Source organism: Pogonomyrmex barbatus, unplaced genomic scaffold (genome assembly GCF_055798465.1).
Source record: "Pogonomyrmex barbatus isolate J1 unplaced genomic scaffold, ASM5579846v1 scaffold3, whole genome shotgun sequence".
NCBI classification, from domain to species: Eukaryota; Metazoa; Arthropoda; class Insecta; order Hymenoptera; family Formicidae; genus Pogonomyrmex; species Pogonomyrmex barbatus.
In genome coordinates, this window is record NW_028297127.1 from 21,078,331 (window position 1) to 21,098,953 (window position 20,623).

The 20,623-nt window shown below is 34.9% G+C and overlaps 2 protein-coding genes across 21 annotated transcripts in view; one reads left to right on the top strand and one right to left on the bottom strand.

The window, feature by feature from the left end:
• Positions 1-1,732: 1,732 nt before the first annotated feature.
• Positions 1,733-6,243, top strand: LOC105429570 (ubiquitin-conjugating enzyme E2 N). 6 transcript variants are annotated; one of them, XM_011642639.3, is made up of 3 exons: positions 1,733-1,850; positions 3,892-4,151; positions 4,393-6,243. In XM_011642639.3, exons 2-3 carry the CDS (start codon positions 3,907-3,909, stop codon positions 4,601-4,603), a joined length of 456 nt encoding a protein of 151 aa, XP_011640941.1. In that variant the 5' UTR covers positions 1,733-1,850; positions 3,892-3,906; the 3' UTR covers positions 4,604-6,243. The 6 variants fall into 6 exon arrangements, with proteins under 6 accessions (XP_011640941.1, XP_011640936.1, XP_011640942.1 ...); XM_011642634.3 differs by lacking the exon at positions 1,733-1,850 and adding an exon at positions 1,857-2,532; XM_011642640.2 differs by lacking the exon at positions 1,733-1,850 and adding an exon at positions 1,857-2,504.
• Positions 6,244-7,004: 761 nt separating this feature from the next.
• LOC105429575 (uncharacterized) overlaps positions 7,005-20,623 on the bottom strand; it is a 38,874-nt gene continuing 25,255 nt past the window's right edge. For 6 of the 15 annotated variants that reach the window (XM_089078905.1, XM_089078911.1, XM_089078902.1 and 3 more), the window contains 7 exons: positions 20,260-20,449; positions 19,665-19,973; positions 18,577-18,613; positions 17,319-17,461; positions 12,635-13,069; positions 11,862-12,335; positions 7,005-11,718 (listed from right to left, as the gene is read on the bottom strand). In XM_089078905.1, coding sequence (XP_088935031.1) covers positions 11,647-11,718; positions 11,862-12,335; positions 12,635-13,069; positions 17,319-17,461; positions 18,577-18,613; positions 19,665-19,973; positions 20,260-20,449 — 1,660 coding nt within the window. In that variant the 3' untranslated portion in view covers positions 7,005-11,646. Of the gene's footprint in view, positions 11,719-11,861; positions 12,336-12,634; positions 13,070-13,150; positions 14,074-17,318; positions 17,462-18,576; positions 18,614-19,664; positions 19,974-20,259; positions 20,450-20,623 lie in introns of those variants that run through there. The other 9 variants (XM_011642650.2, XM_089078908.1, XM_089078910.1 and 6 more) reach the window with 9 other exon arrangements.

A 20,623-nucleotide genomic window follows, 5' to 3' on the forward strand; every position in this document is an offset into this window, starting at 1 on the left:
AATATTGATTAATGAATAGTTCAGTGTTCATTGAATTATTGATTAATGAGAGAAAATAAAACTAAGAACGAAGAGTTATTTTCTCTTTGGAGAATAATTAATCTCTATAAAGATTTATACAGATTTATACAGATTAATTATTCTCCATTTTTTTTTTATTATAAGATTTTTTTATTATAAATTTAGAATATTTATGAAAATTTAAAAAAACGTTATTTCTTTTGAAAATTATTATTTGTTCTTATTCTAAAAGTAAATAGACATTATATTTAATTTAATAGACATTATATTTAACATAATTGTAATTGCATATAAGTATATTTATATAATGCTTTTAAAATAAATTGTTTTCTCTTTATACAAAAATATTTTTTATTATTGTATACTTATATTTCTATTTATTCATTAAATTTTGTATTATTTTTAAATTTTATAAATAACTTTTTAAATCTTATAAATTTAAGAAATATATATTTACATTTGTTTTTATTTTATTTTAAAATAATAATATGAATTAAATACGTTCATTAAATAAATGTAACACGTTTATTTTATATACTATTTCCTTCCTGTTGAATATTATTTTCATATTTTATGCAATTTTTTTACCAAAGTTAATAATATAATATAATTTTTTTTTATTAATATTTATATATTTTTATGTATATTTTTAAAATTATTTTTTTACTTTTATATTTCATATTTGATATTTATATTTTATATTATTTATAGAGTATTTTTCATTATTAGCTACGCTATTTATATCATATTTATATTATTATTATTTAATTTATATCTTAAATATGATGTTAGCATAGAAATAATAAGTTAGAAAAAGAGAGGAAGTAATGTATATACATTCAATGTACTTAAAACGAAATAGATATATATTTAAAACTTGATGAAAGCGAGATAGAACATTTTAATGCAATCTAATACAGCATCGAAAAACAGATCTGTGATTGGTTACCTACTTAGCTCACGCATGTGCAATTCAATTTCGTACACGCTACATCAAAGGTGTCGACAGGGAGTTGCGTTATTGTATGTACTGTGGCCATATCAGACTAGCAACTACGGTTGCCAGTTGACAATTCTATTATTACCAATTACATTGATAACCAAGACTTGCTACATTGTAATTGACTGAAATACAACCGGCAACCATAGCCGCGCAACCGCTAGTTTGATATGGATCTTTAGGATCACTTTCACCATCTTCTTAATTAACTTAATTAATTAACTTAATCATTAAATTTGTGGACAAATTGTGATTGATCCAATAGACTAATCGATTGATTAAATTAATCGGTTGGTGAAAATAGTTCTTAATAGTATCTCATCGATGTTTATGCTAAGGATGTATTCACATTAAGAACAAAAAAATTGAAAACCGAGAATTTTTTAAAGGCAATTAGAAAAGAATGTTGTGGCAAAGTATAACCAATGTAACTTCCAATTAATTCTAACAAGTTCTACTTTTTGCTCTTGTATTCCAAAGACACCGACTGCGATAGAAAGGTCCCATTAACGCACATATTCTAATAGAATACACCAATCGCATCAGTCAGTACTTAGGAAATTTCTAATGGACCATCAATCAGAAAATTTTATATTTTCTAATTGACCAATCAGTGATGGGTACTCTTGAATCTCTTCTGTGTGATGTTCACTCGGTACTATAAACGCTTCGAAGCGTTCAACTAACCAATCAGAACCATGAATTCTACCAATTAACCAATCAAAGCATCAGATATTTTCGAATATTCGTAGTATCAGATGGACCGCCAGCCATTAGTCTCAATGACGCGCGCTCTCGTCGCACTCTAGCCTCTCGACTTCATGACTTCGTAAGTTCGGTGACGCTCTCCGTGGTGATAACGGACGAGTAAAAGATTATCGGTGAGCGGGGTGTATCGCGTGTGGAACATCGAGTTGAACTCGCGCGTGTGAGTGGATAAGAACACGCGAGTGACGAACGAACGAACGGACGAACGAAAGAAAGAAAGAAAGAAAGAACGAAAGAAAGAAAGAAAAAAAAAAAGAAAGAAAGGGAGTAAGCAGCGCCATCAAGCAGCGTGATAAGATGAACCGCGAGAGGCGGCTGTGAATGGCCACCGACTAAGCGAAAAATCGGCCGACCAATTAGCCGTGTATCGCAATCACACACGGGTGGAAACTCAATTAGCGGCCTGCATTCGAGTATCCCGCGGGCCACGCACCCGTGGTTAACCGGCCGGTTGGTTCCTCCACCTCCTCTTTTCTTTTTCCCCCCTCCGGAGAGTCGGCTGCGAGGGGTCGACGACAGCCGACGCAACGACGGCGGTGGCGGTGGCGGCAGCGGCAGCGGCAGCGACAGCGGCGGCGACTAACCAGGAGATCGAGCAAGCGAGCGCGTTAACGACAACGGCTCGAGATTTCTAGAAGACCACGGCGCGCCGGGAGAGGCGGTCGCGGGGAATTAAAAAGACTTGCCGAAGGACAAGCTCGCGCGAGACGCGACTGTGAGCTTTTTAACGTAGGAATTATATCGTACGTATAGGGAGACGCGCACGCGGACGATGCGCAGCATCTCCCGAGCCCGTGGCTACGTGCAGTGTCGTGTGTCGTATACGGGGCGCCGATAACGGCGAGTCGGAGCAACTGGATGGATCATCCGTGCACGATCTCGTCGCTCTCGCACCCTTTGTTTATGCGATCGGATGCGCGCGATTCACGCGTTCCTAATATGCGCGCGCGCGCGCGCGCGCGCGCGTGTGTGTATGTACATGTATACACACCCATACACCCATACAGCATCTTTATTCGAGGAACATCTCGGGAGGAACGTCTCTGGGATATCCTCTCATCCTATTATAGGATATCCTCAGGACATCCTTAAAACATCCCTCCGTGCTGTATGTGTCTCTCTCTCTTTCTCTCGGTGCTGCGGAGAACTCGAGGATTCGAATTTGTCGCACATCCGTTTATCGTCCGTGACGATTCCCGAGAGTTTCACGCGGTTTCATGCGGTTTTCACGACGTCCCGACCCGACACTCGGCAACGCACACGCGCCTACCTACTGACTTTTGTGTGATGTGCGCGCGCGGGCGCGCATACACACACGCACACATACGCACGTACGCGTGAGAATGTGCCCGCGCGCGTACGTGCTCCTCTCGGTGTGGCAAAGCTGTCAACGCCGTTGTCAACTCGCAGCCGATTGCTGTCCGTCCGTTGGCCCGCCGCCGACGAGTTGTTCGCGAACGAGAGATTATCGATCCCCCGCTTCCTTGACACATGTCAGGATATCCGGTTTGTAAATCGCGGTGCGAAATGACTGCCTGACGGGGCCAGCATTGTGTTTTGTGTAGAAGGGTGGGAGATAAAGAGAGAGAAAGAGAGAAGCTCTCCCGACGGTATGCCAGAGAGATGCCTGGCGAAATTGCTTGAGACAGTTTTCACGTCAGCTATTCTTTGTGATTTAATAAATATAAGCTGGTCTTGCCAATGAAGAAAATGTATTTTTGACAATATAACAATGCATCATTTTTGTGAGAACGTGACAAAGACGAACGTTTCATTAAAGCTCCAGATACTGTAGTAAAAAATAGAACTCATTGCTTATTCGTTAGATTGAAATTTATATTACACGTTATATATATTTAGGAAAAAGTACAGGAAGACAAAGTATAGAATAGTATAGAATAGTTTTTGTTTCGTTTGTATAAATCGCATAAATTCGAAAAATCAGAAAGTTGAGAAATTTTTAGATAAAGTTGAAAGAGAACAAAGAAAAATGATAGAGAATAATCATTTCGAAGTTTGAATAGTTTTTTAAATTCTTTGCTGAAATATTTGATGGGTTTTTATAAGTATTTATTAACATTGCAAATTCTTTTTTCTTACAGAGCATTGCGTAAACGATGGCAGCATTACCACGGAGGATTATTAAAGAAACTCAAAGATTAATGCAAGAACCAGTTCCTGGTATCAGCGCTGTGCCAGATGATACAAACGCTAGATATTTTCATGTAATAGTAACGGGACCTGAAGATTCGCCGTTTGAAGGTGGATTATTTAAGCTCGAATTGTTCCTACCCGAAGATTATCCAATGTCTGCACCTAAAGTTAGGTTTATCACAAAAATATATCATCCAAATATAGACAGGTAAAGATGAAACTGTGATGTATCTATTTTGATTTTATCAGAGATGCGCAAGTTTTGCTTTGCTGTCCTTTACATAAAAAAACAAGATATTCTTCTCATAAATATAAATTTTTCCAACGATAGATTGCAAGTACAATTATATGTACATTTCAAATAAATTTGATCACTAGATAAAAATAAAGGCTGTTATTTTCTTAGCACTCTTACACTGTTTAATATGACTATTTGAACTTATCTGTAGATTGGGCAGGATTTGTTTGGATATTCTCAAGGACAAGTGGAGTCCAGCGCTTCAAATCAGAACAGTTTTGCTGTCCATACAGGCGCTCTTGAGCGCGCCGAATCCCGATGATCCATTGGCAAATGATGTAGCCGAACTTTGGAAAGTCAACGAAAGCGAAGCGATACGTAACGCCAAAGAATGGACTCGAAGATACGCTATGGACAACTGATCTCAGCCTTGTCAGATCGCCCATGACAAAGCAAAGCGACGTTACTCCTACCTTTCCCAGACTTTTGATCACCTTACCCGCACCAACTGCGTATCCGGCACCTGTGTCCACAATTTTGCTATAAAAATAATAAAAGTTTTGTAAGAGTAAAACAGAATGAATATTTTCTATAATCGTGGGGGAGAAACGTAAAGCACTGTTGGATTTATTCGATCGCCTATTGAGAAACTTCGTAAATAATCTTTCTACGTTAACGTTGTGTATCGGCAAGAGGAAACCTCTCTCTTTCTCTGTGAGAAGACGCGGTGAGATATGTTACGACATAAGTTTGAAGTTATATTAAGGAAAAATTTGCAAAACATACAATTCTTTTATATTGCTACAAAACCAGTGTAATTTGCAACTTACATCTTTTTTTTTTTCTTATTCCTAATATGTATTATTCGAAAATGGAATTGAAAGATCCATGTTTTGACATAGGAATTTTTCTCTTTATACATATAAAACGAGTTTATTATATACTAACTGGTTGTCTGTCTAATACACCAGACACATAGATTTAAGTATTGCATACGTAGAATAGAAAGTGGATAAGATCGATCGGTAATAGTTATTATTTATCTCATATGTCTTATAGATAATATATTCAAGAAAATACGAAAGCATTTTCAGTATTTTCTATTTAAACTTAAGAATCTTTTAACATCTATTTTATTGCGAGGTGTAGATCGCCGCGGCGGCTTTTTTGATTTTCAATATAATAGAAATATATATTCGAATATATATTTGATTTGTGCTCAGAAAATACTGTAAACAAATAAGATTCTTTAATTATGTTATAATCAATAATTGCCAATTAATTGCTTATAATATGTAAATATAAATAAGAATAGAAAAATTCTTTACGTGTGTGTCTAATGAATGCATTCTATTTATTAAGATATAAATAAATTTAAATATAGAGAAAATCAATCCGATTAAAATATATGAAATAAAAATTGTTTTAATTGTGGTAATTGCTTACTTGAAAAGAATGATGTAAAATATATAGGAAGTTATATATATATATACACATATATAAAACTTTCTATGTGGGTGTATATTATATATATATATATATATATATATATATATATATATATATATATACACACACACATATAAATATTTTTCATTGGATAAGTAAAATTAACATAACAACTGGACATACGCAAAAAATATATAGCTAAACTTATACACATATTGCACATTGTGTAATTAAATAAATAGAAAAGTAGTAGAAATATCTTTATAAATGATGGCAAAGGAATGTAGTATACATATTGATAAAAATATCTAACATAATTACCGTAACTCATTGGCTCAATGAATATTTTAAAAAAAAATCGGCTTAATAAACATGTCAATGATTTATACCTAATGATTTATACCTAATGTATGTTTTATGGCAACCAGTGTGAAAAAAGTACAACCAGTTAGTGTATAAATATCAATAAAATGGAGATGTTACATTAATCCTTTTTTTTTTCTTTTAAACGATTAATACAACAGGGGAGATTCTATAATCTATGGACACGGGGATAGGTTAAAACAATTGTAGATAATCTGCAATAATAAAGAAATTATTATTATATATAAAAGTTTAGGATATATAGACTAATTATTCTATTGTACGCATTATATCACGTTGTGCTAGTACGGTACGAAAGATTTTTCAAAAGCTACTATGGAATAATTAACATACATAAATTAATAATTAAAATCCAAAAAAAGAGTTTAATGCTATTGTATGTATATTTCATTAAGTAATTACCACTTAACCATATATATCTCAAATGCGTTAGTTCCCCCTTCTTTTTTTTTTTTGTTTATATAATCTTCGCTAAAATATATTAACGGTCATTAATCCAAAATAAAATTTCATTTTAGATAAACTTCTATGTTGCCGAGATAGTTATGGAATGTGAAAGCTAATAATATAACAATAAAGTACTAACAGAATGAGAATGATTAAAACTGATTTCCTTTTTATAAGTATATAAAACGTAGGTTTAAATGTCATTTTGTATTTCTATTGTAACAAAGCGTATTAATGTTCGTTGTCGATAATAAAATCGAAGCTAAAGTGGATATAAAGAAGCTCGTTAGGATATTTCAAAAGGAGGAAAATGGCTCATCGGTGCTTCTACTTTTCACTATTAATAGTTTAGATAATTTTAGCTTTTATGAACCGCTTCATAATGTATATACCTCATTGCTTCACATGTCATGTGGAATATTTTGAAGAATTAAAGCCTTTAAAAGGGAAAAAAAGAAAAATAGAGGAAAAGCTATATCGTTTTTCATTAACGTGTCATACTGCATTCTTAAAGTCAAAGTAACGGGTAATCACTGTCTGAACTTGAATTCAAAATTACATTTTATTGTATCTTTTAGTATGGACTAGCATATACCATATACACATTCAATAGCTCACTTATAGTTTATAACTTATTATACACTCACAAACATTGATAAAGACAGTCATGATATCTTGTAGCATGTTTCATGACTGGTGAAGCTACAGCGCAAGCTCTATATATATATATATATGTGTGTGTGTGTGTGTGTGTGTGTGTGTGTGTGTGTGTGTATGTGTAAGATATAATTATTTTTATTTGTTATGAACGGTTGGGTTCTTTCTCAGTTACCTCATAATGATTCTGACTGCGATTTTTGGAATTTTTCTACCATTCATACTGACTTTGCACGATCATCATTCTTCATTTTGTAAGGCTCGATGATGCAAGAGGTGCTTTTTCATCAACCGAATCTATTCCATAAATCAGATACTATCCGTCAAAATGCCCTCACTGAAGAGGATCAAATGTGACGCAAATATCTTACAACGCTTGGAAATAATTACCCGACGAAACTTCTCATTTCGACGAGAATTGCAGTGCTTATTTAAATTTATACAAACAGAACGAGTTTACTAAAAACCTCCTCCCCTCGCGCGCATTCGTTCAGATATATAATATAATTTATTAACAATCGTAGAAAAGCTAGAAAAGAATTCTATGAAAAGAAAAGAACTTTAAATGAAGAATATCAACAGATAATGTCAAACGGGTCTACTATACATCTATTAATCTACCCTCGTAAATACTTCAATAAGCCATACTTTAATAACTTGTATGTCTTTAAGTTATTTAAATGAAAGAAATCTATATATTGTTGCTTCTCTTTTATAAAATTTGAGACAACGAACGAAGACTGACTGTGTAATAACGACGATTCAATAATATTACATTTCGCCTCTAACGAACATACAAGTAATGACCACGCAAGGCCAGGTTGACAGTACAAGTCGCAGATGTTATTATTAAAATGTGATTAGACACATTCAGTCAGGGTGGCTTGCGATGGCTGAGTATTAACTTATTATGTATATATATATATATATATATGTATATATATATATATATATATACTTTTCTTTATTTATATTTATATATATATATTCATCTTATTCTTAGCGTAATGACTAGATAAGTTTCAGCCACCCAATATATAACACATCTTGTTTGATCCCATATATTATATTCATATCGCTCTGTGTTGCTCGCCGAATATATGGTTAAAATTTCTATGCCAAAATTCATTTCCCTAACGTATATAATCGCGATTTATTCTAGATTCTGGTGACTCCGGCAAAAGAGATAATACTTTTCGCATATTCATTTAGATATCTGCCCGAGATGAATGTGAAGGTCTCCACAATGATATATCGGTTCCCCATGATATGCAATATCGTAATATGCTTCGCTACACTCTCCTCGATGAGAAGGGAAATAAAAAAAAAAATATATATATATATATATATTATACATGTGACATTTCTCACACGTAACCATCCTCGCGAGGCTTTTCTCGTGCCCACCGATTTACGTACATCTCGACATCACTAGGTATTATAGATAACGAAAAATCTTTATATACATGCTCTCTATTCGCGTGCCTCGCAGAGAATTGTTCCGTATGAAATGTCATATCTACGGCAAATCAGAGATCTCTTTCAATCAGATATCAAAATGCGATCGAAGAGTCAACTTAAATTTAGATGATAATCCATGTTTGTTACGTCAAGAAAGCGAAAAAATGCCTATAATGCATGTTGAACTTTTCAAAATGAAATTCTAGTTTATTTGTTACAAAATTAATTCCTCGCTCGTCGTCATTAAAACAAATTTACGTATGACTTTTTCTTTACAATAGATATTATTACAACACTATGTGAACACAAGTTCTACGACCTACACGGGCCGTTTAAAAAGGAAGAATTAAATTGAGCGAAAGATGTTTAATTAACATAGCTTGAAAAATCTATTCTATAGATATAAGTATAATTGCTTTGTATCTTTGTAAGATGATTTTCTCTCTCCACGTTTATTAGACATCTTTTATATAATATTCAGTAAATGCCCTATTTATTTAATCCTGTAAATGCTTTCTTTTTAAACGTCCTGTACATCTTCGCAATATTAATAATGATGGTAATATTAATTAAATCGACATAGATTTAATTGCTTTTGCAAATTAGGATCTGTTTCTTTAAATAATCGCACATTCTCGGAGAAAATCTGAATAACTTTCAGTTTGTCGAAAATTTATGCGTACTGTCCCGCCGTCTACTTAATGTACTTTGGCATTGAAATTTTAGACATCAGGAATCTCAAAGTTTGTCATCGCACACTTCTTGATATTTGAAGCAGAGTAGCTCGAAGGTGAGAAATCTTCAGCAAAAATAGATAAAACTTAGATTATTATGGCATATAGTATTTATATAGAAGAGAACGTTTTCGTCTTTGCTCTAGCGGTGTACGACTGTAGAGTTACACTCTCTGGAATAAGTAATTTTTCTTTACCTTATTAGATTACACGTAGATGTGAATCAGTCTGTTATATTTTAGAAGAAATTTTTTTTTTTGACGGGGAGTTATAAGTCAGGAGAAGCTAGATTTCATTTTGTATGCCTATATGCAGTGAAACTACGTTAAGACTCGAATTTACATATTTTACATGTAAGTATTATACACAGTGAATGAAGACTTACTGCAAGTTGATAAGGTGCCATCCACGAATAAGGTGCCATCCATAAGCCTTTCTACGATTAACTACTAGAACTATCTTTGTAAGCTGAACTTTTCCGAACGCGGAAAGTGAATTAAAAATAATTCTACTCTGCAAAATCGGATAGAAAGATTTTTAGTTGCTTTTTAAGCATTCCTCGCCAATCCATCACAAGAATTTACAAAATGAAATTACCTAAAAGTGTTATTTCACTTTTAAAATAGATGTGTATTATTTTGAAATGGCGTGAAATTTCGAAAGACAAAGATATCTAATTGACAGACATTTATAATGCTATCAGCATAAAGCTTCATTTCAAAATAGCTTATACCATGATTTTTTTCTGAGTTCAGATTTAATTAGAGTCAAGAATCCGATGAAGATGTTGAATTTCTATTTAAATCGAGCGCGAAAGCGTAGAGATTTCTAAAGTATCGAAAGAGAAAGAGAGAGCTAGAAGACGTAAGATGTTCGAAAGTTCGAAGATTTTTACTGTAAAGTGTCTAAATCGATCTTATGTTTATGAAAGCTGAACTTTTAAATATGCACAGCCACTTCTCAATATTTATCAACGCGTGATCGAAGAAGCGAACTAATGTAATATACCGGGAACAAGATGATAGCAAGCTTATAGTTGATTATTATTCGCGAGAAACAAAAAGACGAGTCGCATATCTCTTCCAAAAAACAAGTATTATTCTAAATATTTATTAAAATTGTGCATTTGCGGACATCGCAATTTATTCGAAGCAAACAAAACTCTTTTTTTCTTAGGTCATCTTCTCGCGAATGATAATCATTTATGAAGCATGAAGGACTTTCAAATATTTTCACTTTAAGAATAATATCACGCGGTGAATATGCTGCGTTATGATTTCATTTTCGTTACAGATGGATATAATATCATAGAATAGAATGTCGATAAAGCGGTACGTAGGCATACATGGTGTGCTGAGTCAACGTTTTTGTTCAGCGACATTTCGATGATCATTCGTTACCAAAAGTCAGCTCGATATCTTGCAAAACGAATTAATCTAATCGTTTAAAAAAAATCTGTCTCGTATAGAATACGTTACTCTGCACTCTCTTCTATATAATTACTATGACGTTATTTATCACGAGATTTACGCGTCCGAAGTTTTCTACGATAGATAGTAATTTTAGTACAAATTAATACACTCGGGGTGTCACGCCGCGAGTATTCGTCGGCCTTAAAGATAAAAAAGATTAAATAAACGCTTTAGCTTCAAGTATCTCCACGAGAGATAGAGGGAGATCCTTTTTATAAATATTACTACGTCATTAAACTACGTAATATACAGTTCCAGCTCTGCTCCAGCTGTTGCTAAAGAGCTTTGTGCTATTTATAATCATGTGCAACTGCATCATTTGCATCACCTATCATCTTCCTTGGCGCGAATAATGCGATTCTCTGTAACATCCACTGTGTTGTGTATTGAAAATCAATATTTTTTTTTTTCTTCTATCGTCCTTCTATCGCTAGATACTCGTAACAAATCAAATACTTATCGCGGCAATTTCGCCGTAATCTTTACATCGCTCAGACGCAAATAAATCAAATATCAACATCGACATATCGGAAATAATATCTGGCAAGATTTCAAGAAATATATTTATGTTATAGAGAATCTCATTGATTAGTACTATACGTATATCTCTTATACAATAATCGATAATCATATAAATTATGCTTGAGTAGATATTTAGTAACGTTTCTGCGACGTACCTATGTAGGTCTCGTTTACTAAGCAGGAGCTGGTAAATGTATCGAATCGTCCCATAAGAATCGAAAACACAAAGCGATTTGCATAGAATAAACCTGTACAGTAAAGATAGTAGCAGATAGTATGGTAGTGGATGGTGGATGTATTGTCTGTTCACTACGCATCAGCCAGGCAACTGAACGCTTTTTATATGTACACCGGAGACTCTTGGCCGGTCAATAGCCTAAACATCGACGTGGGCATCGTTTTCATCAAAATCTAAAAAAGAATAAATCAATTCCTTTTTCTTACCTATATATAATTATTATATATAATCTCGCTGCCTGATATTGTCATACGATCGAGTAAAAAACACGTGCGCAGAAAAGCCATTGCATCGAGTTCTACGTGCGTTTACGTACCTCTCCCACTGACGTAGCCAGAAGATTAACAATCTTTTCGTGCGGTACAGCAACAACACTCTGATTATTAATTTCAATTATCCTATGGCCCACCCGAACTCCGCCCCGCTCGGCGATACCACCTCTCAATAGACTACATATCACTCCGTTCTGTACACTAAATCCTAACTGATATTTCGTGTCGGGTCTCTTGATTTTCACTTCGACGACAGGTGCACACGGCACGACAGTTAACTTGACGACCGTTTGATTCTTCGAGTTCTTTATGTAAGTCTGACACGTGGACAAAGGCAAGCCGACCAACGATACACCGTTAATCGCTATTATCTGATCGCCAATGTTAAGCTGACCGCAACGCGCGGCGGCACCGGCCGGCGCAAGATTTGCTATGACTACGGTTGGCAGCATGGAGCCCCAGCCGGACTCAACGATCACAACACCGAGGATCTCTCCCTTCGCTTTCGGTACCACTACCTGCAAGCAGAGAAAACTTTACTCCCATGCGATTACGAAATTTTCCCTATGTCAACCGCGATAATCCAGTTCGTCTCATAGTTCGTTACATAGTTCTCCTGGAAAACTGGACTGGAATTAATTCAATTTTGAACATTCAATGAAAGATCGATTATTCATTAATAGTAGTTAGACAAGCTCGGCAAATGAGTGGCAAGCCGCATCCTATTCAAATTATAGAATGCAAAACGCGTTTTCTATATTTCCAATTATTAGCAAATGAAAAAGGTAAAAACGGGATTCCGCATTCCGACGATTACCTCTTTCTGCATCTCCTTCTTCGCGAACATCTGCAGCTCGTCGCCGAATATCTCCTGCGAATTGAGCACCTCCTGATAATCCATTTCCTTAACAAAGCTATGATCCTCAATCCCGTTTGCCTTTAGGAACTCCATGTAAGCTACTTGGAATGCTTGTCCAATACTTTGTGCTATAAATTGAGCCTCCTCACTTTCGAAAACGTGGCATATCATCTTCGGAGTACGGTTGATTTTTGGTACTTCCTCCATTTCGTGGGGCACGAAACGTCGCCGCGCCATTAGCACTACCAGATCACCGATGTCCGCTATGTAGGAAATCGTGCGTAGCGCGTGATCCATCATGATCTCCTTCAGATCAGTGTTGAGAACCATGATCTTCTCCGTCGAGATAAAGAGATCTACCTCCGTGCTTGGCTGAGTGTCACCGTCCGGTGCCTACAGGAACGCAACATCCCTTTTAGAAGATTGTCATATATCTCCATGTTACATGTTTATCTGCATGTAGAATATACGTACCAGTGCCTACCATAAGGAAGCAGCATGTGTGACAAAGTAGAGATAAACAAGTAATTAATTATAGTTGTATATACACAAATAATTGAATATAATGTTACAGAATTTGTTTTGAACACGTACGGCGCTTAACTTGTAATAAAATAAGTAGTGCACGACAGAGTGAACTGTATAAAGTTGAGCATATTAATGGCGCTATCACAAACCTGAGAGTTTGAAAGGTAGAGATAAAAATCGCCTAACTTTGACGGCAACATTTAAATTTGCAAGAGATTTTCGTCTCGCTATGATGAGCTCGTGTGAGGGGGGGGGGGGTGTGCATTTTGTATGCAGGTAACACAGGTTTCGTAACTCAAAAAGTGCATGATACTTGAATTGCTGCGAGTTTTCCGTGACCGAGGTATGTAAAACAAAATAGTCAAGTCGTAAGATGAAATGGCCGTAAGGAGGTTTGACCCTCGTCGGTATTACATAAAATCAATAGAGGGATGAAACGGTCTCTGAACGGACTCTGCTCTTGTAGGAGTCAAAGGGCAGTCGGTCGGACTTAAACGGCGAAGGGTTGTTTGGAATGAAGGGCAATCAGGGCGGACCTTTATCTTCGTCACAGCCTCCTCCACCATGTGGTTCTTAAGGCGCTTACGCCGTTTACGTCCCCCTTCCTCTTCCACCTCCACCGACCCGAGAAACTGTAGTCTGAAAACGGTTGTGGGCCCCAAGCAGCCACTGATCGGGGCCAGTTTCGGCTGGGCCCCAAGCGCTTGCGACTCGGACTGGCCCCCACCAGAAGCGCTTCCTATAAGTTCTTCGCTCGAGTCGCACTCGTCCTCCTCTAGGCTTCCTTGCGAGGCAATGCTGCAGCGACCATACCCATGCTGCCCCCCATAGTTTAAGAGCGTTGCCTGCATCGGCACCGGCCCATCATCCTTCCGTAATGTACGCGCCAAACAAACAAACAAACAAAGGCTCTGCTAGTCACATCGCCACGCACACCACCGACAGAACGAGAGGCAAAAGAGCCAATGTTCATGAGTTCTTGAGTTGCTATACGACCAAAATAAACTGGCTTTACTTGTCTCTTATGCACAACGGTCATGCTTGTGTCCTCTATCGTATGCCGGAACAGGTTCATTCACACATATAGATGCATTATATAGCCCGGTAGCATACACCTCTGCGCACGATGCGACCTTCATTGCAATGCAATTTTTCCTTCGGAGCAAGCTCACGGTGTGTCTGGAAGCTGTGCAACGTGCAAGCGTTTACAGAATGGCAAAGTCGACGAACGGGCATACAGCGGGCATCCGCTGCAATTAATTCATCAAACGTATTAATAACGATGTTGCGCGTTTGGCTGGTTTGCCTCTAGGTCTCTAGGCGTGTATCCAGCAACTCAGAACTCGAAGCACGATAGGGCTCTGTCTTATCGCAATGAGCAATCGAGCTTTTTCGATCTGCTAATATCGCTTAATATTGTCATCTCGAAAAACGAAAAGATCAAAGAAAACAATACAAGCCAATGACCACGGAGAGTAGAATTATTATTTTCCATAACAGTTATTAATTTTGATTCAAAAGTGTCTTTTTACAAAGCAAACGTATCCAGATCCAGATGCAAGAGTGAATAAAGCTCTTTTGTCGGCGTCATTCGAAAGCATGAAATAAGCGCGAAATTTTAATGCGGCTCATTAAGAAGCTTTTACTTTCTTGGAAAGCTGTATCAGATGTATAATTGAACAGTACCAATTGTAATTTAACAATCGCCAAAAAATTTTTACAGAACGTTAAGATGTACTCTTCAAGTCTCTCTTTAACATTCTCTTATTATTTACACTGTCTATATTGCAACACAGCTTAACAGCCTTGCAGTTGAACAAATTATCATGCATACGCTATCAAAAAAAAATTGATTGCAACTCTTGCTCTCAATGCCATAATTTCTTAAATAAATTCGAAATCACGAAAACGTTTCTGATTATCTCAATTCTCGATTTGTACGCAACTAAAATATTCTTACAGCGAAAAAAAAACCGCAATTCTGGTCTACTCAACGTCACTATAAATCTCACTTCATGTGTGAGTGTATATTATATGTGAATAATAATCATAAAAAATATATTTAACTATCTATCTATTCTATTAATCGGATTGAACAAATAAAATACAAGTATTCAAGTAATTAATTGTGTTCATTAATTACGTTCCTTATATATCATGTCAGAATATTGTAATATCATCCGACTATTAATTCTATACAATACAGATATATCACATCTTTTCATAATTTCAAAAATATAAATATTTTGTGAGATATCTCGCAGTTCCCCAGAAATTTGCTTCAAATGGAGCCGTCTGTTACACCTAGATTTGTATTTCACATTCTCAATTTCCCTCCTCTTTATCGCCTCGCTACACAGGAGTCTGTCAAATTTTTTCGCAAGATAGAGTTGAGAACATAGTTAGTGAGTAGACCAACATCTCTCGCGAGTACACAGATTTCTTGTGCGTGATGTATATCGACCAAGAATCTACGGGAAAGCGTACATAGCAAGCGGATAGCAGATATATATAAACCAAATATTCGCAAAGAAAGAAAGAGAGAAAGAAAGACTGACAGACATAGAGACACAGAAATCACATTAAAGTTACACTGAGAAGATGACAGTGTTCGGTGGTCAGGTGGTGGTGGTGGTGGTGGTGGTGGTGTTGGTGATGTGAGGAAGGGGGGCGCTACACTGAAACATTCAGGCCTCTTTGCACAACGGCCAGTTCACAATTATATTTAGATTAACCGTATCAGATAAATAGACATAAATCAGCATTTAGATCCCCCCCCCCTCCCGGGGGGGGGAGGGGGAGAGAGAGAGAGGAAGAGTCGTCTCAGTTTGCAATGATAAACCATCGTGTAGAAAAAAATCGCTATTAATCAATTATTGCAAGGCCACAAATGGAAAAGTGATCTATCTTATCTAAATGCTGACGTTTGATCGCTCATGAGCAGAACCTAAGAGTAGGAGGAAAGAATTTACTGTTTGCTTAATTAACAGTTTTCTTGAAAGATTGATCAGTAAATTGTAAAAACTAACTAAAAGGAAAAAGATACATCGTGTCATTATATCTAAAAATATGAATTATACAAATCGAAATATAAGGGAAAGGAAATATAAAATTTTTTATCATTTATGGAATTAACATAAAAACATACGAGTCTTAAGACGCGATTTAGTGGACAGTACTCTTTCCTACAGAAAACTCTCAGGTTTAACTAATCACTTGAGATTTCAGCATTTTAACCATTTGAGGTAAATTAATAATATCCCAAAATAATAATAACACTGAAATATTTTACACTTGATAAAAATGCGCTAGTTTGAGATGCGTAGCAAATCCCTTACAGTCGTTACGGTTATTCGCAATATTTTACAGCGCTCATTTTGCGATCGCATCAAGATATTGCAATTTCGAAGATTTCCTCAAAAAGTTAAAAATTACTTTAACATTGAAATACATTATTGCAGATGAGAATATTGCATTGTTATTCACTACAAATTAAGTAGCAAATTAAAATAGTATAAAGCATTCAGAGCATGCTGCTAATTTCGTTATTATTATTCATAATTTAGTTCTAATGGTCCCTGAAACAATTTTACACTTTCTAAGAGATTTTCTAATATTCCCGAGTTTCGTTTTAACAGTTATCAAAAAGTCAATAATTGGGTCAATAGTCATCTAAGTCGCAACGTGTAAACTCTAACGTATTTGTTTTGATCTAATATAATGCGCCTTCCAAACTTATTTCTACTGATCTAAACAGAACACAACATATCATGTGGATGCATTATCTATCAGATATGCTCACTTAATTAGTAGTTACTCTTGAGAACAAACATTCTAGGAAAATAATACACGTGGCTTTCAAAGTGATTTACTCGATAATTCTTTATGATCTTTCTTCGATGCTTCGCAAAAATTTAAAAAAAAAAAAAAAAAAAAAAAGTGTCCTCGTATACGTGTTCCATTTGTACACGAGATATATAAGTTGTGCTTTTATATACACATATCTGTATATAATCTGTATATACACATCTCTCGCAATCGACGTACATAATATCAGCTCAAGAATAGTATATCTCAATTTCAAGATAAGAATAACAAAAATATGTATATGTACCTTTATCCTGGAAACGGCTTCCTCCGCTTGACACATGCGAGTCGACTTCGTTGGCTGACCCTCGCACACCAGTTGCGTGGAACCTAAGTACCTCGCGCGGAACAGCACACCCTCGATCAACACTGATGGATCATCCAGTAAGTCTGAAAGCGGCACAGATACATACCATTTAGGATTTTTTGTCTCATCTTTCTCACGATTCAGAGTGCCAAAGGCGGCTAAATGCTCGAAGGAACATTGGGGTAATCCAACAGATAACATGATGGCAGTATCCAATAATAGACTCTCTTGTTCCATTTTATTTCATCAATTAATGTTAGAACTTTCATGCGGTGTAAAATTATATAAAAATCTTTGGTTTTATGATCTGATTGACCTCACAAAGGTCAATTAATTTTGTGGATCCTATTATCCTTTTTACACCGAAATTGCGTCTAATTTTCTTTGATTTACGATTATGTATAAATGTGATAAACGATTATACACGTAAAATGCAACTGTCTTTCACGTTCACTGAAAGATTATGACACTCTAAGATGAGACTCCTCAATACACCGCTTATCAATATAATTGGTAACCTTATCAGGGAAATACAAATAGAAGGATGTAAATATCTGAACATATCAAATCTCTGAGTGAAATCTACATGACATATGTATATACTAAATTTGAAGATACAGTTTGATAAAAAATCACACGTATTAAATTGTTGTTATACGTGCATAAGACAAAAATATTGGATTATCAAAAAGCGCTATAAAAGCATTAAATATTACTTATTATGTACTAAAGTAAATAATAAATTCTCAAATTAAATAATTTTAATTATAATATATAATTTTTTAATATATAATTTAAAACATTATTTTTTAATATATAACTGTAATAGTCTAATTGTTATAAAATATATATATGCATATATAAAAAAATACCTACCATAAAATAACAATTAGAGGTAGATGCCGAATTTATACATCCAAGAAAGCAATAGAAAGAGAAATATTACATTAGCATTAAAATATCAATAATAATATTCTGATAGGAGATTGTTAAAATGTTTTTAATGCTTATGCTTGATTCTCTTGAACTTTAATGTCAAAATAGATTATGTGTTCAAAAGTCTTTTATTATTTAATATCAACTTTGATCGTATTAGCTATTTTGATGTTAAAAATTAGTTTCAAGCATTAGCATAAATTGAAACCTTTAGGAAATATAAGAATACTATTGAATTATATTGATAAAAGTATGACAGTACCTTCCTTGTTTCTGCTCTTTTTCTTTCCCTCCTTATCCTGAAAAATAAAACAGACAATACAGTTTGCAAGACAGTATAGATAAAACTTTGATAAATGCATCCGTAATCTTGTAAATATCATGTATGTAATCACTTAAGCTGTAGAAAGTGCTAACCATGCAGCAACTGCCATATAAGAAAGCTAATAAACATTAACATATCCTTATTTACGTCTAGAAACAATGTGACAATAATAGTAATAGTAATAATTATAATAATAATAGAGTGGGCACTAAATGCTATTGCAAATTTATATTTTTTTCCAAAGCACATGTTATAATAATTACTTTATTTTATAAAGCACAGGAGAAATGGAGTTATTTTTAATTATATATTAATTTTCAAGGAATAAATTTAGAGTCTAAACAAGAAAAAAATTTTCATATAATGTATAAATAAAATTTAAACAACTTATACATATATTTTTTTTCTTATTTTAGGCTCTAGACTCCTTTCTTTGAAATATATATAATTAAAAATTATCCTATATAAAGCATTTTCTTATCATTACACTATTTGTGGGTAAAGGATATGGATGATATAATATGCAATATTTTTATAAACATAACGTTGACAATGTTTCTGTTACAAATAAAAATAAGCATAATAAGCAGAAGCCCAAAGCAAAAGCAATAGGATAAAAAAAAGTACCTTTTCTTTTAAAAAAAGATCAGCTTAAACATTTTTGTTAAATACTTATCAACTGTAAAAAGAGAAATATTTTATTTTTTCTATTATGAGAAATATTTAAAAGAGAAATATTTATTATTTCTATTATATCATGAATTAGATTCATAAAATTCATTGTGCTCAAATCATTACATAAATAATTATCGAATATCTATATACTATTATTATTATTAAAACGTACATTTGGATTAGTAGATTATGATATATAACATAAATTATATTTAAGCTGACATCAATTTTAGCAACAAAAGGATAGTACTGTCATGCACCAATATGTGCTATTTTACCACAAGCCCACTAGAAATATAGATATCTAGAGCCTCTAATAAAAGATTCCGTGGTAGCATTTGAAAGGGCACCTTTTTCACCTTGTTGTTGGATTCCTTGAGGCTCTGAGGGGATGAGGGAGAGTTTTTGACTGGGGTCTTCTGCGGACTCGATGTAGGTTGCGCGGGAGTGGCTACTTCACACTCGTTAGAAGACGACGATTGTATAACAGACACTACAGGAGGTGGGGAGATCGAGGCAGATGTCGAGGGTATAGGCTCGGAAGGCGCTAGCGTTTCTATCGGGGCGACACTCAAGGTTTTGGGAGGGGTTTGCTTTGGAGTAGCGACTTTCGCATTCATTGGTGGTAACATAGTCCTAGTCTTAGGCTTCCTCCACCCCTGCATAATACCAAGATGATATTAGTAGAACGCCAATACCATTGAATCGCGTGGAATACAGGAAAATGTAGATTATTCGTATCCTTTCTCTTTCCTAAATTTAAATGCATTAATGCATTTCAATATTACCTAACAGGGAATTGTAAAGAGAGAGACAATGTATGTATGATTTTTTGTCACAAGTACCAATAACTTATTTGAGTATATTTGTTTAGGAAATAGGACTATAATGGTCAATAAAAGTAATACAATCGAATGGAATATTAAGCATCGAGCATATCCTCACCTTGTCATCATAAAATCCTTGATCGTCTGTTCTTTGTTGTCCAAGTAACCGATCCGTTTCAAGATCAGTATCTGCCTCTTCCTCGTCTGGACATTCTTCAACTTCCACATCAGCCTCGTCACCTATACGACGCGCATCAGATTCTTCGCTATTGCTTTCCATACAGACTCTCCGCCTGCCATCCATTATACTGCATCTTAGTTAGATGCGTTTACACGCAACGTAGAGGATATCCCGAAGGGTATCCCAAACGTATAATTTGATGTTATAAAAAGGGAACATTCACAGCGGCGAGCGAAAATGCCGAGACAAAATATCGAACAGATTTCAACAATTGGAATACCCTTATTCACATAAAATAAAA